This window comes from Acanthochromis polyacanthus, chromosome 3, assembly GCF_021347895.1.
Source record: "Acanthochromis polyacanthus isolate Apoly-LR-REF ecotype Palm Island chromosome 3, KAUST_Apoly_ChrSc, whole genome shotgun sequence".
NCBI classification, from domain to species: Eukaryota; Metazoa; Chordata; class Actinopteri; family Pomacentridae; genus Acanthochromis; species Acanthochromis polyacanthus.
The window spans coordinates 13004143-13021583 of record NC_067115.1 but is presented as its reverse complement, the minus strand read 5'-3'; the positions used below and the strand labels follow the sequence as shown (position 1 = coordinate 13021583).

At 42.0% G+C, this 17441-nt stretch overlaps 1 protein-coding gene across 4 annotated transcripts; it reads left to right on the top strand.

Moving 5' to 3' along the window:
- The first annotated feature begins 1686 nt into the window (after nucleotides 1-1686).
- LOC110958727 (meiosis regulator and mRNA stability factor 1) lies at nucleotides 1687-17410 on the top strand. Of its 4 annotated transcripts, none has more exons than XM_022205406.2 (27): nucleotides 1687-1829; nucleotides 2400-2610; nucleotides 3170-4045; nucleotides 4254-4410; nucleotides 4545-4759; nucleotides 5144-5261; nucleotides 5351-5523; nucleotides 5846-6370; nucleotides 7478-7632; nucleotides 7934-8095; nucleotides 8195-8381; nucleotides 8496-8674; nucleotides 9054-9134; nucleotides 9284-9523; nucleotides 9607-9726; nucleotides 9811-9989; nucleotides 10135-10355; nucleotides 10451-10593; nucleotides 10806-10939; nucleotides 11372-11574; nucleotides 12159-12386; nucleotides 12751-12990; nucleotides 13181-13417; nucleotides 13657-13717; nucleotides 13925-14029; nucleotides 14149-14316; nucleotides 14665-17410. In XM_022205406.2, exons 2-27 carry the CDS (start codon nucleotides 2455-2457, stop codon nucleotides 14865-14867), a joined length of 5466 nt encoding a protein of 1821 aa, XP_022061098.2. In that variant the 5' UTR covers nucleotides 1687-1829; nucleotides 2400-2454; the 3' UTR covers nucleotides 14868-17410. The 4 variants fall into 4 exon arrangements, with proteins under 4 accessions (XP_022061098.2, XP_022061107.2, XP_051802275.1 ...); XM_022205415.2 differs by having other exon boundaries at nucleotides 2400-2655; nucleotides 6239-6370; XM_051946315.1 differs by having other exon boundaries at nucleotides 2400-2655; nucleotides 6236-6370.
- The last annotated feature ends 31 nt before the right edge of the window (nucleotides 17411-17441 follow it).

Genomic DNA, 17441 nt, shown 5'->3' with positions numbered 1-17441 from the left:
TATGCTTTAATTTTCATTCTCTAAGGGTATTTACGGTCTAATACTTTTAACCTTTATTCATGTTTGAGCATGGCCTTTGTCTGAACCTCCTGACCTTTCATTGCCTTCAGTAGGTATGTGACAGATGCAAACACATCTCTGAAACCACAGGGCCCCCCTTCTCTCAAAATCTTCCATTGGTTTAGCGGATGTCTTCGAACCATTGCCCTATATCTATTCTTATCTTTGCTAACAGAAAAATGAAGCGTGAGGTGTTTTTCCCCCAAAACTCAAGCTAAAGAGCGTTGTAAGCATTTCTCTTAAGTTGACTCTTTATGTAAAAGGTCAAAGTTTTAAACAATGCATTCATAAGCACACTAGTAATATATTTGATTTATATGATGAATATAAGTTGCAAGCACACTAATATAAGATTGATTATATGATATGAGTAAATGATGAATAAATGATGATGAAATGACAATTAAATGAGTTATAACCAATGAGAGTAATTTTAGATTAAAATGTGATAGTTTAACAGTAGAGGCAGAAAATAAATATTCCCCACAATTTTACTCTGCGTTGAACTTAATTGGACCTTAGCTGACCAGTACATGTAAAAGGACAGTCAGCAGCAAAATTATGTACAAAAAACAACAGACAGAAAAAAAACTTTAAAAATCATCAATAAATATTTAATGCAAAAAAAAATCCAATTTTTTTGGAGTGACAAGAGACCATCTAAGAATGCCTAATTTCAAGAATAAATAGTCTCTAAGTTTGCAAATTGGCTTTGATTTATTTACCATTTACAATTAATTATTGGCTGAATAACGATTGAGGTGTTTTATTTCAATAAAACTAGCAATACAATAATATAAAAAATACTTTCTACTAAGTTAAATTACCCATTAGGCAGGAAGTTACTTTTATACAGGGTAACTACATGCATTATCATCAACTAAAGCAGCATTTAATGTTGTAATTGATCTAAGTGGAGCAATACTATTGCATGTTTTAATGTGAGATTACCAACCATTATCTGATAACATTATCACACTGTTAATATATTTCAGGAAACTATGCAGTTAATAAATGTCAGAGACACTCCCAAATAATGAGGTAGTTTGTCCTATATCCACCGATGAATTGCAACAAATAGATCATCTGTGTCAGTCTGTAAAGTGATTGAGACTGAAAATGTTATTTATTTCAAGCTGTTTTAAATATGTCAATATAAATGTACACATGTGCAAGTGATAAATGGGACAATAAAATAACAACAACAATGAGTATTATAATGAAATAGATAGATAGATAGATAGATAGATAGATAGATAGATAGATAGATAGATAGATAGATAGATAGATAGATAGATAGATAGATAGATAGATAGATAGATAGATAGATAGATAGATACTTTTTTTTATCCCGAAGGAAATTCAAGTCTATCAAAAACACAAATATATAATAATATATAAATTCTGCTATAGTAATTGTTAATTATTGTTATTTTAATATTAATCAATATAATAATAATAATAAGAAGAAGAAGAAGAAGAAGAAGAAGAAGAAGAAGAAGAAGAAGAAGAAGAAGAAAAAGAAGAAGAAGAAATGTCTTTTTTTGTTTTGTTACAAAAGAAAAGATATATGTTGTATAAATATCAATGTTATTATAGACCACTCACCCTACCAGTTCCATTGTATTTTTAGATCACATTTTGACAACATTTGCGACAGCTGCGTCTGCTTTGCGGCAGAAGTAGGTTACAAAAAGGTGCGCGTGTTTAGGCGACGGACAGAGGGGAACGGTCTTTTGAGGAAGATGTGAAAGACGAGACTTTCTCAGGTAGTTAGTTCGCAAATTAACTAGCTGTTTTGGAATTCGCTCGCTGTTACCAAACGATGTTGATTTTTACCGTAATGATAATTAACAGCCTCGAGTGGGAGCAGCTATGTGTATGTGTGTTAAACGAGCTAAGTGATGGTGTCCGTTGCTAGCCTAAGTAGCTACAGGAAAACAGTGAAGTTATTTAAATAGGTAATTTCACATAGCGGCCCAGCTGGTTACACGGCTATTCTGACATAACAGCAAGTCAGTCTAACCACAATCACGTTAGCTAGCTTGTAGCTAACGTATTTTCAGATGACTAATTTGTATTGTTCGGTTGAATATCACCTAAGTGTGGCATTAGCTTCAGAAAAGCAGCCCGAATCACTAAGTTGGGCAACGTTTTCTACATCGAAATGCCCCTTTTATTGATTTAATCCGATGCCGAGCTGTGCCGCGCCAAACGCACTTTAACCACCACACCTGACTGCCATGAATGAGTCAGTGAGAGCTTTAAACACAGTCACTACTGTAGTGTTAAGGTCAACGAAATTGGCAAACTTTTTAACTTTCGTTTCATCTGCATAGGAAAGCATGAGAGAGAAGAGAGATGAAAGTATGGTGAAAGACCTCTGGGGTTTGTATGATGGAAGGACTGGGAAAGGAGAGATCCATATGCAGCTCTAGACCCTTTCCATGCCTCAGTCACCCCAAAACAGAGGCCTCAACCCTGCTATGGAAACTCAAAGACTGCTTTTCCACAAATGAGACAACCTCCCCTCATCAGACGGATAAAGAAGTAGGTATTTGTCTGGGAACAGTCCAGGTGACTACACAGAGACATGTAAGCAGATTGGAGGAATTCTAATCGATTTGTATTCTAAATCTCGAGTTTAAAGGATAATCTGTCTGGTGTGTTATCAGTTTATTTTGTGAGCTTTTATGTTTAAGTTGTATGCACTTAATAAGATTTAACCGTGTTTGTCACTACCTGGATGTGGTTGTGTACTTTTCTGAACAGATATTAAGTGTTTTTTTTTACAGAATAGAGCAGTGCAGATTGTCCAAGTAAAGAAAGTTGGCTGTTTTAAAACTATTCGTTAGGAATTTCCACATGGATAAGATATGCTATGAGCAATATTAATCGAAAATGGCAATAAGCGCCAATAGTTACCTGGTTGTTTAACTAGTTCGCTGTGCCATCATTTCTTTCCACTGAAATATGTGTAACTTACCTGTGAGGTAAGTTACGCTGCCTAAGTGTTCTGCTATTTGATGCCTCTTAAAGACACTCAAAACCAAAAAAATGTTGCTTAAAAATAGCATGAAGTGATTATTTGCTCTTTTTAACATTCCAGACCAATTACATGGACAACAGAAAGCCTGTGCTGGAGCTGAAAGATGTCCCTCCACCTCCTCCGCACCATACTTCCTCCTCCCAATTATCCCAATCCTTCTCTCTGGCCCCTCTCCCTTTGCCTCCTCCTCCTCCTTGCTTGCCACCTCCTCCTCCGCTTACACAAGACTCCCACGAACAGCAGCAACCACCACAGCAGCAGCAACAAGAAGGGGCTAGGCCCAAAGTAAGCATTTGCACCCGCTGTAACTATGGCAGCACAGATGGCTATGGGTTATTGGGTGGCCATAGTAGCGTTGCTGGCGTTGTCTCACTTTATATGGCCCCAGGGGCTCTGGGAACACCCATCAGTAGCAGCAGTACTAGCAGATCCGCACTTTGCTCTGTAGCCTCATCTGTTCATCAGTATAAACATAGCTGTGGCAGTCGAGGTGAAGTTTTTGATCCTTTGCTAAATTTTAGTTGCAAACCTCAGCAGCCATCTTCTGTCGCTACCTCTCAGCCTCTTTCATCACACCCCTACCTCCCCTGCTGCTCAGGGCTTCTCCATGCCTACCCAACTGTACCTCTTCCATGCCGTCAGCCTAGCCTGTTTCCCTCTTCAGCACCTCCAGCTTCCTCCCTCCCCTCTATTTCCTCTCTCCCTGCTCCTTTGCATGGCTCTTGCCTAGCCTCTTCTGGCTTTTACACATGTGGTGTGGACTGCAGCCCGTCAGCCAGAAGATCCCAGAGAAGTATACTTGGTGATCACCCAGCCACCACCACTATTACTACTACAACCACCTCAGCACACTTCTGCTCTAATCCTATGCACCTAAATGTAGAACGCACGGTGTGTGTGAAGGGGGCACACTACTGCCAGGAGTGCTTGTTGAAGGTTGGTAAAGTTCCCTTTATTCACTGTGGCTTTCTTTGTATTTGTGTATCATGCAGATGTAGGTAAATCATGTCATGTAAGTTTAAGCTTATGGTTGCATTTTTATAAAAGCAGTAAGTTTTCCTCACCTTTTGTCATAGTATTACATGGTCTTGGTGTCTGTTTTAATTTGTTATTCCTAACAGTTTAAAATTGTACCTATTTGCAGCCTGTGAATGGTCTGACTTCAGAGTCTGACAGAGTGTGGCCCAACATTCCTGTTCCTCAGACTGCTCCTGTCCCTATTTGTAATGGCTGTGGCACTTCCTCTGATGGCATGATGCTCATGCCGTCCACCAGCCTTGGCAAGACTGGCTATAAGTATGGTTAGTGGATTCTACGATACGGTCTTGAATTCCTTCTTGCGAGCATTTCCTGTCAGCGCAGCGCTAACAATGAAATGGTTAAAGTCAAGTTAAGAAGCCTAAAATCTAAGTGTTTGAAATGATTGTTTTGCTAGGTTCTCCAGAAAGTAGTGGGCCTGAGAACATCCCTCCGGTGGGTGTCTTTTGGGACATTGAGAACTGCAGTGTGCCCAGTGGACGCTCAGCTGGAGCTGTGGTCCAGCGTATTCGCAGCCGTTTCTTCCAGGGCCATCGCGAGGCAGAATTCATTTGTGTTTGTGACATCAGCAAGGAGAGTAAAGCTGTAATCCAAGAGCTCAACAACTGCCAGGTATCGGCAAGAAATTCTTGGAACAATTTTTCTTTTTATGCTATTAAAAATAATGAGTGCTGTTTGCACTGTAAGTAGTTAATGACCGTTATGGTTTTGTGGGGCTTAAAATTTTGATATTTTTCTTTTTAACCTGAATGATTGACTGAGGCAATATAACAATATTCTATATAATTTTGTACCAAATTATATACTGGACGTTTCAGAACAGCACAGTGAAATTCCCACTTTGATGGTGCCATTAAATGTTTTCAAGACATCAGACACAGTTAAAGGTTGTCAGAAGTGACATGTCTTATAGTTCACTGCCAGGAAAACAACAAAAAAAGCTGAGAAAAGGGGAAATAATTATGATGCAAAATAATTATGCCTTTGCTTCAACAGGTTACTGTTGCACATATCAATGCCACAGCTAAGAACGCTGCAGATGACAAGCTTCGCCAGAGCCTTCGACGCTTCGCCGAGACCCACACTGCACCTGCGACTGTTGTACTAGTATCCTGTGAGTTCACTTTAGATTAACTGTAGTCAGCTACAGCCATGCTGCCACAAATACATTTGTGATTAAAAGTGTCATATTTTCATTTTCAGCGGATGTGAATTTTGCAAGCGAGTTAAGCGACTTGCGTCATCGCCATGGTTTCCAGGTGATTCTTGTGCATGGGAACCACACATCCTCAGCCCTGCTGCAGCATGCTCACCGCCACGTGGCCTTTCAGGAGATCACAGCTGATCTACCACCACGTATGCTTGTCAAAGCACAGGTAGGCCTCTCAAAAACATTGTTAGGCTTAAAAAAATCGTTTTTACAACTACTCTGTATTAAATGAGGTAAGTATGTGCTGGTGAAAGTACCTAAGGAGAATCTCATTTTAATGTGGACCTAACTAGAGGGCTGAGAGTGAAGCAGTTGAATTTGATGTTATGTTGTAAATTTCTTTTAGGGATCATGGAGAGTTTTCACTAATCTGTACCACTCTTAGGCATTCTCCAGCTTGTTTCTCAAGTAAAACAAAAACTCCTTCAGTTTAAAGTGTAAAATATACAAACCAGACAGGCACGGTGTCTCTTCCTCCCCTCCCTCAGCCCAGTTTCAACCTCCTCTATGTGCACAACCTCCCTGTCATCTGTGACAAGAGCCTGCGAAACGCTGTGAAACTCAGGCTCCGCCGCCTGTCAGACAACTGTGGCGGCAAGGTGCTGGGCATGTCCCAGGGCGCAGCAGTCCTCCGTTTTGGCAGCCCTGAGGCAGCTGCACGTGCCCGCAAAAGAATGGAAAATGAGGATGTGTTTGGCCACCGAATCAGCCTCTCCTTCTCCCCGCGGCCCAGAGACAATGCAAGTCCTGAGCCTGAGCTTCAGGCTCAGCCCCATCACTTGCCTCAGCCTCAGCTTCTGCCCCAGACCTATCACACCCAGGATTCAGTGTCCGCCCCTCCCCCACACATATCCTCCTTCTCTTTTCTACCCCTGGAGAAGCCCAGGTCACCCAGGAGGCCACGGCGAGCCACCCGCCCCTGCTACACCCCTGGCCCGGTGCCTGAAAGGCCTTACAGCCCCAGGAGGGGGTGCAGTGGGCCTCCCGGTGGTGCTCCAGCAAAGCCCCATCAGGTCAGCAGACTCATATGTGCCTGCTTCCCCTCAGCATCCATTGCCCTCTATGCTTGTCTGGGCTGCTATGTTGCAGTAGCTTCTCCTCCCCCCAGTGACCTTCTTATTGCTGCTTTGACTAACAGCTTGTTACTGCTTATCTTCATTTGTCTGCCTGCGCTATCATACAGCATGCAATATTTGTTGCTAGTGCTCCATTGTCCTGCATGTTCATTGGCCACTCATCATATTAATGCATGAATTGGAATATAGCTTTGTGTTTTGTTTTGCCCAGTGTATCATTGCTGGTATACTCCTTCTTAGTGAGTAGCTGATTTGTGTGTTTTGTTTGTCTGCTCCATGCTTTGAGTTATTTTGTGGTTGAATTTGGCCTCAGCTGTTTTTCCACTATGATAAACTGACCTCTGCTGCTTGCTGACTTGGCTTTTCGTTGTGTTGCTTGATTGTAATTGAACGGAAAGATGTGCAAGACTGAATTAAAACCCATAAATGGATAAACGAGGGATGAGCATTTTAATCTCTCTGTACATGAACAGTAAAGAGAAATTTAAATTTAAGTTTACCTAATTTTCCACTAAATTTGATGGAAAATATGAAAACACTGAGATTATTAAGCTGAGATTTTTTTTTTTTTAATACAGAAATCCAAAAGACTAAAAACACGAAGATTACCATTGCAGTCTTCCATTATGTTCTTGATAATCAAAAACATTTATAGGTAAATTCCACTGTCATTTTCTTACCATTTGTTGCATGAAAATTTATTTCATTATACCTTGTTATAGAGCACAATCAAGGTAAACAAATTCTGTAATTATTAATTTCAGAAGTCAGTGAGAATCCACAAAGTAAATTCTGAAGTTCATTTGCTTTTTTCCCTAGTCAGTAATACATTTTTCATTCTGCATCCCTAGTTAACCCTCAGAATGAGTGTTGATGCCCTTCTGTGACCTTTTCTATTAAGCTTGCTTTCATATGCCCTAATAAATCTAACAAATTGCCGAACCATCCCACCGTCTCTACAAACATGCATGCACACAAAAAACAAAACGTATCCAGCTGGTCAGCATCTGCAGTATTACCATCTGCTTCCACTGCATGTTTCAGGAGCTGAGTAGTTTGGAGGTCAAGCTCAGAATGGGCTTCCACCAGCTGGAGAAAGGACGACCTGCTTCCTCGTCTCCACAGAGTAATGGTGAAACAGGAGCACTGGAACAGCTGTCCAAGCCTGGCCTCACTGGAGAATCCATGTACAGGAGGAGGTACACACATGGAAAGGGGACAGACTTAAAAGAAAGCAATTTTTTAGCAAGATAAACTCTTTGGATAATTGGCTCCATATGTGTTTTTGTTAGGTATGCTTATGCTAGCTTTAACCTAAGAGTATCTTCTTGTCGAAGCATCTTCTGTTTTGTTAATTTCTAGCCAATTAAGCATAAATGTACTTTTGCTGAATAGAGTTATCTTCTCCCAGTAAGAAAATAATGAAGAAAACAGTAGAAAAGAAAGCACTTTAAACTAATGCTTATTTTCACGTTCTTCTTTTTCCATCTGTCTTTGTAGAAGAGAGGGCTCTAATCCCCGAAGTGTGACTGAATCTCCTGTAGAACAAGGGGATGGGAGCTCAGGGGAGTTTCAGATCAGCACACCTTCAGCCTTCAGCAAGTTGAACCTGCACAGGAGCTTCAGTCCCCTCGTCTCGTCTCAGGGCTCTTGGTCCTCCAGGTACTACCGCTGCATACAAATCGTCCATCGCCGCATTATAGTCGGTGTGATGCTGGCTAATGTCAGGTTTTTAACGTGTCTCCCCTTTTTGAATTAAAGGAGTGCGTCCCCCTGCCTCTCCAGCCGTTCCTCGCCTCTGCTTGCTACCCCTCGCAGCCCTTGTCCTGAAGGTACTCCTGAACCTTTCTCAGAGGGGCCAGAGGTCCAGGTGGCCAACCTCGACTACCGAATGTCTCGCAAAGACCTGCAGCAGACACTCTATGACACCTTCTCACGATACGGACGGGTAAGGCTTACTCCAGTGAATTCGTACAGACTATTCGTGGATCAAATAAGCCTGTACTCGCTTCACATTTGAGTCTAAAAGAGAGTCTCCTTGTGATATGACTTGACATGACAGGTGAAATCTGTGGAGCTTAGCCCCCACACTGACTATCAGCTGAAGGCAACAGTGCAGATGTTGTCCCTGCAGCAGGCCATCAGTGCTGTCAGTGGCCTGCACCGTTACAAGATTGGAGGCAAACGCATCCAAGTGTCTCTGATCACTGGTGGCAGCAACAAAACTCTTTCCTTGCTGAGGTACAGTTTATATTTTATGTTTCACTGGAGGTTTGGAAAACATTTTATGTTATGGGGCGGCATGGATCAGTGGGTAGAGTGGCCATCTTGCAACCAGAGGGTTGCTGGTTCGATCCTCGGCCCGTCGTGCTCATGTCGAGGTGTCCCTGAGCAAGACACCTAACCCCTAATTGCTCCTGGTGGGTCGTGGTTAGCGCCTTGCAATGGCAGCTTCAGCCATCAGTGTGTGAATGTGTGTATGTGACGCATCTTGTAAAGCGCTTTGGGTACCTTGCAGGTATAGTAAAAGCACTATATAAATACAGACCATTTACCAGACCAGACATTTTAAGACCATGAATTCGTCCTTTCTATTACTTTAATTCCTATCATTTTACAGCACAGAGATTATCTGCATTCTTCAAGATGCACCTGCCAATTGCCTTCCCCTTTTCAAGTTCACTGAGATCTATGAGAAAAAGTGAGTAGCACTCTTAACTTGTGGCTTCAAACTTAAGCAACTTTAATTATGTGTTTTGTGCTTTTTTATTAACTTTTGCGGATTTGTATGATATGCTTTGGAAAGCACTTTCTACTAAAGGTATGCGCTTTGTCCACCACCCTCTCCAGATATTCCCGTAAGCTTGTGGTTGGTGATCTGTATAAGCTACCAGAGGTGGTTGCAGTACGGGAACAGGGTGGCTCCAGGCTTGTGTGCCTTCTGTCCAACAGCCACATACGTCAGAGTCCACTGGGATCTTCCCAGTCACAGGAAGGCTCCTCCTCGGCGAGTGGGAGCCCTGTTGTGTTTGAGGAGCTGGAGTACCATGAACCCATCTGCAGACAACACTATGCACAGCGTGACTTCAGGTATCAAACAGTTTGAAACGTACATAAAATGTTCACAGTGAGGTTATCACACTGGCCTCATTGTGTGATGTTTCTTTTTGCAGTGAGGCCGACTTTGACCCCGACTCCTATAAAATCCCGTTTGTCGTGATGTCTCTGAGCACTTTAGCCTCTGAAGTCCACAGTCTGTTGCAGTCACATGATGGCACCCTTCCACTACTCAGGTAACAACCAGCTTGATAAGACATGGATATGCTTTTTATATCAAACCTGTGTCATAAAAGCAATCTTGTTTATTATTTATTTAGTTTTCCAGACTGTTATGCTGCGAAATTCAGCCCTTTGCAGCTTGGCAATGAGACTATGGAGGGTGGCGTTCCTCTGGAGCACCTCATCACCTGTGTTCCCAGTATCACAATAGTCACAGCTCAGAACGGTTTCAAAGTCATCAAATGGGTCCACAATAAACCACCAGCACCAAACACTGGTAGGTACATTCACAAATCTCTGCATTTTATTGGAGATTGATTGTTGGCACTTGAGGTCAAACCTGTTAATTTTAATCAGTGGTTAGCACCAGCATTGTTTACCCGTCATATATACCTGTCATTGTGGTGTTTTTTCTCATGCAGAGCCATGGATTCAACGCTGCAAGAGTCCAGTCGGCAACCCACAGCTCATCCAGTTCAGCCGAGAGATTATCGACCTGTTGAAGAGTCAACCATCCTGCGTCATGCCAATCAGCAAATTTATACCTTCATACCACCACCACTTTGCCAAGCAGTGCCGTGTCTCTGACTATGGCTTTTCTAAGCTGCTGGAGCTGCTGGAGGCCGTGCCACATGTCCTGCAGGTATTTGTAATGAGGATAATCCATGAGGATATTTGAATTGTAAATTTGTTTGATTCCATTTTTCACTGTGTGTTTTTTATATTTCTTCACCGCAGATCTTGGGAATGGGTACCAAGCGTTTACTGACTCTGACTCACCGAGCCCAAGTGAAGCGCTTCACACAAGACCTGCTGAAACTGCTTAAATTTCAAGCCAGCAAACAAGTGGCAATCAAGGACTTCATGCAGGCTTACCATTGGTCAGTAAACATTACTTGAAGCTCCAGATGATGTCCTAGCATTGCCTTTGTTTTGTAGAGCTTTTCATTTAATTCTGATAAATGCTCCTGATTTTTTTTTTTTTTTTTTTGTGAGTTTGTCTGTAAATTTTCACACAAATAGTTGCTCAAGAAGAGTTTTGATCATGACTGATGTGGATGTTTGTAGTTTATTGTTATATATTGTGTATCAGGTGCTTCTCCAGAAACTGGAGGGTTATTGACTATGGCATATGTGACCTGATGGACCTGCTGACAGAGATCCCTGACACCACCATCACCATCACACACCAGGCTACGGACACGGTCATCTCTGTTCCTAAGAGGGGTCAGTGTACAACAATAGTTAAAACACAGTTACCAGCAGAATGCACACTGTAAATGTTCATTGCACCCCAAGCTTGACAAGGAATACTTAACCTACAGAAGCTATGTTTACATTTACAGGAAAATCTTACTTCAAAATAAGTGCTTTTCTCGATTACTGGTGTGGCAATACCTTTGCTACTCCATTGTCATGTGCTGTATAATGATGTTCCCAGTTCTGAGGCAACTTAGAATTAAAATGTTATTTTAAGTGATACAACTAGTAATTATGCTATTTACATTTTCTAAGGCAAACTTTTTTGTAATTGTGAAATGTGTACATAAACTTACATGGAAATCCTGAGAGTTGAAAATCCCCACAGTTTACATGAATAATAAAACAACAGATAACTTTGAGTTATTTTTGTTCACTGAATTTCCTCTTGTTTGCCAGAGCGTACTGTGGAGGAAATGGAGCGTACTAAGCAGTTTGGGAAGGAAGTGGTGGATCTTCTTCGCCACCAGCCACACTGTCGAATGCCCTTCAGTAAGTTCATCCCCACTTACCACCACCACTTTGGTCGTCAGTGCAAGCTCAGCTACTACGGATTCACCAAGCTCATGGAGCTCTTTGAAGCAATCCCTGACATTCTGATGGTGAGTGAAGCACTCTGTTTGGCGTTTATTTCTTGTTGTGTGTTTTTATTTTGAACTTGATTGCTAAATCTTATTATGACATCTTCAACTCTGTGTAGAGAACTTTTCTCTTCAACTTAGTGTCTTTGTTGTTGTGGAAGTTTAATGACGTAGAGAGAATGAGATAACAGACAGAGACTCAGTCATCAGATGACTTAAGTTGCGAGTAAAGTTGACTGATGTCAGGAGAAGGGACATCAACAGAGCAAGTGCAATGTCAACATCAATTCAGAGGATTCTCTCTGATCTTCGGGTATATATTGTAGTTGGAAGAAGGTCAGATTTCAATTAGACCAATATGGAGACAACTATTCTCCTTCGTCACGTCAGAACATCTAACCTTGACTAGAGCAGATAGTCCTGGAATATCTCTCTCCTCCAGCATCTGTCTGTCTGAAGATAATTTCGGATGATGTCAGCTAACAACTGCAAAGAAATACCTTAGAAAGGGAAAAGTATTTTTTCCTTCACATTAGTCTTCCTCTATCTTAGGCCTCTTCAGTTCTGAATTCAGTCTTATCATCCAATGTCTCCTCTGTCATCAGGTGTTGGAGTGTGGTGAGGAGAAAGTGCTGACTCTGACAGAGGTTGAGCGTATCAAGGCTCTGGCGGCTCAGCTGGTCAAGCTGCTACGGACTCAGAAAAACTCCAGTCTTCCCGTCAACCAGCTGCTCACTGAGTACAGCAAGACCTTTGGTTACGGTCTGCGGCTCCAGGACTACGACGCAAGCTCCCTGCCTACTCTGCTGACCAAACTCTGCCATGTCGTCAAGGTGAAAAACACACCTCCAAGGGATTTTTTTCCTGTCAGTTTGGCCTTTCCTCTTAATGCTTTGAAAGAAAGTTTATGCGGCTTCAAACTTTAGGGAAAATGTGCCACCTCATGACCTCAGTTCATTAGATACTCCTACAATAAAGGAAGCTTTCTGCCACAGTACTGGCTCTAATCCTACCTTCATGGAGGTCATAATGTTCAGGCTTTGATGAATTAGTTTGAAACATGTTTATAAAGCTTCTTGATGGATGAAAGATCATTATCTCTAGTTATCACTGCCAGGTGTGTTAATTAATTTGCATGAACAACACAATATACAGGACAGAAGTAGGCTAACAGCCACCTTCCTTTCCATTGTCAAGGTGGTGGATGGCTTGGAGGGTCGGGAGGTGCAGTTGATCAACAGGAAGTCGCTGCGCTCGCTCACTTCCCAGCTACTTGCTCTACTCATGTCCCAAGAAAAGGAACAAGTCACCAGGGGTCTGAAGGTGGACGAGTTGAGTCAGCATTACCTGACAGTTCATGGAGCCCTGCTGAATCCATGTGAATATGGGTTTCTGTCCCTCAGCGAGTTACTCAAGAGCCTTCCGTACCTCGTGGAGGTGAGAATTATTGCTTTCTGCAATCATATGGGCTGATGTGATCTTGGGTGGATGATGAAATCTGTCATGTGTACACTTTTGCATGTGGAAAGCTGAAGAAATGTTAAGCTTTTAACTTCTTGAATATCTGTACTGAAACATGCAGAACTTAGTGTGCCTGATCTACACGCTCATCTTCCTTTATTCACAGTTGTACTACGAAGAAAATGATGAAAACGGTGAAGCTGGCAATGGGGAGGAGTGGGTCAGGCTGACGAGGCTGTACCAGTTTGCTCGTAACGTACGTGCGCTGCTCCACACCTACCATTACAACCAGATCTTCCTGACGGAGTTCCAGGGGGCGTATAACAAGTTTACAGGCTGCAGTCTTGAACCTCGTTCCTATGGCTACACCAGCACCGACGAGCTGCTCAGCGCCATTCCACAGGTGGAAATTTATTCTAGTAGATACCGTACTACCTCTGCTTGTCCATGCCTGTTATCCACAGAGAAGGAGTAGTTGTAAAAGATGTTTATGTAAAAGTAGTACCAATTACATCTTTCAACTGCTTGTGACTTTTTTTTTCTACTCATTTCTCTGTTTACATGCTGGAAAATCCATTTATTTACATTTTTTTATGCTGCATCCTAAAGTCATATTTATTTTTTATCTGGTCGTCTCATCAGGTGGTCTGGATTAAAGGGCACGGTCACAAGAAGATTATCGTTTTGAAGAACGATATGAAAAGTGAGTGTGTTGGGACTCTATTACTGTCTTATTGCTTTTTTTTTAATTAAATCAGGTCAAAATGCTAACATACTTTACAGTCTCAAAGCGTAAAATTTTATGACAGATCTAAACTGTGGGTGCTTCCTCGGTGTAGTTGGTAAGTGATTTTGTGAGATGGTGCCTGTATATGGAAATTAGGGCAATATGACTTTGCTTTTGTTTTAGCAAAGCCAAGCTGTTCAGTCCCCAACAGTCCCCAGCCAGGAGAGAACACGGAAAGCCTGAGAGACAGTCCGATTAGCACTGCAACATCTGGAGCCCAGAGCCCAGGTAAGGAAAGTTGCACAAGTCTTTACATTGACTGCACAAGAGAGTTTATTTGCATCGTTTGTTTCCAACTAGAATTCTAAAAGAAACTTTGTTCAGTGAATTTTCCTTTCACCTGTCAGCTGGTGATGTAGCGACAGACTCAGAGCTACTGTGTCTGACAGCCCCAGTGGACCTGCTTTGTGGCCCTGTACCATCCTGCCTGCCATCCCCTCAGCTCCACCCCGACCCTGTGGGCCTCCAGCAGACAGACTTGATTCACTTTGAAGACAGAACTCAACCACCAAGAGGTCAGTTTGAATGCTGAAGCTTTTTTTTGTTCAAGTTTTTTTTTGTTATTTTGAATAACACAAATTATTTTCCATTGATTTGTTTTTCTTTTATCCCCCTCCCCATCCCACCCTACAACAACTACACAAAAGCCAGAAAGCCCAGGACAGACGTTCCACAGATGTGTATAAATGTGCAATGCATTTTCTGATCTTTAGGTTCCTCTTCTCTCATCTTCTGCCTTCTAAGTTGACATATTTTCAGTTGATTAAAAAATAAACGGGAAAAAAAAAATCAGTTTAACAGTAGCACATCACACTTTTATTTGCACCTGTCAGCTCAGTTTATACTTGTGTGTGTGATTCCAGAGAGCGATGAACCTGAGGTGGCAGTTCCAGATGGCACATCTGATCGACCTGAGCAGCCTGGCAGCACCAAAGACTCCGCAGTCACCAAACCTCCTCCTCCCTCTGAAACAAAGACCACCTTGTCCATGGACAGTCCCAGCAGAAGAGCCACACGCAGCAGAATCAAACTCGCTGCCAACTTTTCATTCACAGCAGGCCTCTGATCCTTTTACATGCATATACAGCCTCACACACACATACAGTAATACTAGATTACACATAGTGTAAATCCAAATAGGAGAGCGAGGCGACTACACTAAACACACCACACAGAAATGACCCGGAGCATTAATGTTTCCCCTCGATGTCCCAACAAGCTGGTAAAGTTTTCTGCATTTTTCTTCGTCACTCTTCGGCCATCTTTCTTCTTTGCTTTCACAATCTTCCAGTGATGTTCACTAAGCTGTGATTTACTTCCTGCAGATTTCCTGCAATTCTTTATTTGCCAAATTCGCATACTGTAACCTGTGTTTGATTTCATCCTAGGTGCAGTGGATTTGTATTTCCATAAATGAGCATCTTCAGTTTAGAGCCACATTGTGTCGAGGAACTGAAACTGAGTTAGTTGTCACTGAATACAGAGTGTTGGTTAGGAGTGGGAGAATTGTGAGGGATGAGTAACTAGGTTCACTGAATTAAATCCCAGAGATATAGTTGCACACATTCTCAGTTTATAAAATTGACAAACGGAATGCTTTTGAGAGAATTTGTTGATAAACCACAAAAAGCTTAAATACTACTTTGCTGTATCCCCAAAGACAGAAAAATTAATTTAAGACTCATTCATTTTAGAGCTACTTTCAGCTTTTGGGGATTTTTGTTTGTAGGTAACCCCAGATATGTCAACCAGACTGGCTGCAAAACACCAACGTTTTTTAGATTTCTAATTGAGTAGCTTCTCTTTGAGGCACATTCTCCTATTTTGTCTCTGTTGTAAAGTTCCTTTTGTACTATGCAGAGCATTGAGTCATCTGTGGAAGAGTTTGGCCTAAATGTGAAATAGATTGCGAGTGGCAATTTACTGATGGGACAGAAGGGAAACCAGCGTTAACTGTTCACATCATGTTTTCTTTCATGAAATTGTTTGGACAGTTTTACATCAGAAGGTTTGGGCTGAGATTTGGACAGTCGTTGCTCTCAGAAACTTTTATTGTAGTATGTTGACTTAATTTATAACAAAGATTTTGGCTTCTCTCTCTGGGGCCACGAATGAAGGTCTAAAAGATAAACGTGCGGCGCTTCAAAACTCCAGCCGTGTGTGTTTAAGAAGCAGAAACTGGCATATACTTTTATTGTTTGCGTTTCGCCAGCAGCCGAGGTGTTTGTGTTCTTTTAGCTGTATTTTGTCTGTGTGTGGTTTACACTGGAGTAGATGGTGTGAAATGTGCATGGTGTGCATAACTGAGTTTATGCATGGTGTAATCCCAGGAGGAGCAGACGGGAGCAGATGATGGCAAGACATTCTTTGAGATCCGTCTTTATTTCCACCATGATTTATGGATCTCAGAGTTGGCATCACCCTTGCAGTTGCCAAAGATGGAGCTCAAGGTTTGTTGAGTTTAACCTTGTTGCTGGTCGGCTCTGTGTCAGCAGTGGTGTCCACACTGTCTGAGCTGAAGAGTTTGAGGAGAGCAGCAGGCACTCCGGAGTTTTTGATTTTTAATGACACAGTGAACAGTTGTGAGTTTTTAGGGAAGGAGAGACGGGACAGGAGGCGATGGGTGATAGGTTTGTGGAGCAGCACGGGGCTCTGAAAAGCCTCCTGAACTGGACTGTGGCGTCAAACAGAGGACCCTCTGCGGCTCTCTGGACTCTGCCGGGCTTTTACAATGGCTTGTATTTGCTGCGGCGCTGGAAGAAATCTCCATCGTACCTCCGAGCCCTCTCACATCTCGCATAGAGTAGTTTTAACTTACTGATGTGCGTTGGTTTCTCAACTTTTCTTCATCTCAAGTGTTTGCTCGGCTGCTGGCTGCTGAAATCGCCACCAACTCACATCTGCTGCCTGTAAGCACGACGCAGGTGCCGCCGAAGTCACAGGGTTTGTGTTTGTGTTCAGGGAAAAGGTTCAGAGAATGGGTAGCGGCCCATTAAACCAATTTGTTCGCATTTTCTACCTGGTTAGTCAGTGTTAGAATTATTATAGCATGAGTTTTCTTTGTCGGACTCTATTTTGATTTGGTGTGAAAAGATTCCATCTGCCAACTCACCAAAATGTCTGACGTGCTAATCGCGATGTTTTTAATTAGGCTTATCTCTCCTGCAGTGTTTTACTGACTTTGATTAAAGAATTATCCGTTCAGAATAATTGTTTAGAATTGGTAATGAGATAAAATGCTCACAAGGAATGTCTAGATTTAAATTTGGCAGCATGAAGGCATTAATTTTTGTGGATTTGAGCAAACCGTAGCAATTCCTCACAGTATTACAGTGACAATCAACTCAGTTTTTAATTAGTTCTCGCTTTGTTTTCGTTACATCAGTGAGAAAAGAATGAGTCTGTCAAAATATGCACTTCTGCATAGTTTTGGTTCATGAAATACATACAGTATGTGTTCACAAAGGGGTTCACAATAATTGTCTCACTGATGCGTCCTCCACACTCTAACCTGTTTAACGCCTCACTGCACCAGAAGTCGCTGTAACAGCCAAACATTGTTGAAAGGACCAAAAAAAGATTTCCGTTTAATAAATTTCACAAGCATCATTTCTGCCTCAGCTTTTTTTTTTTTAAAGAA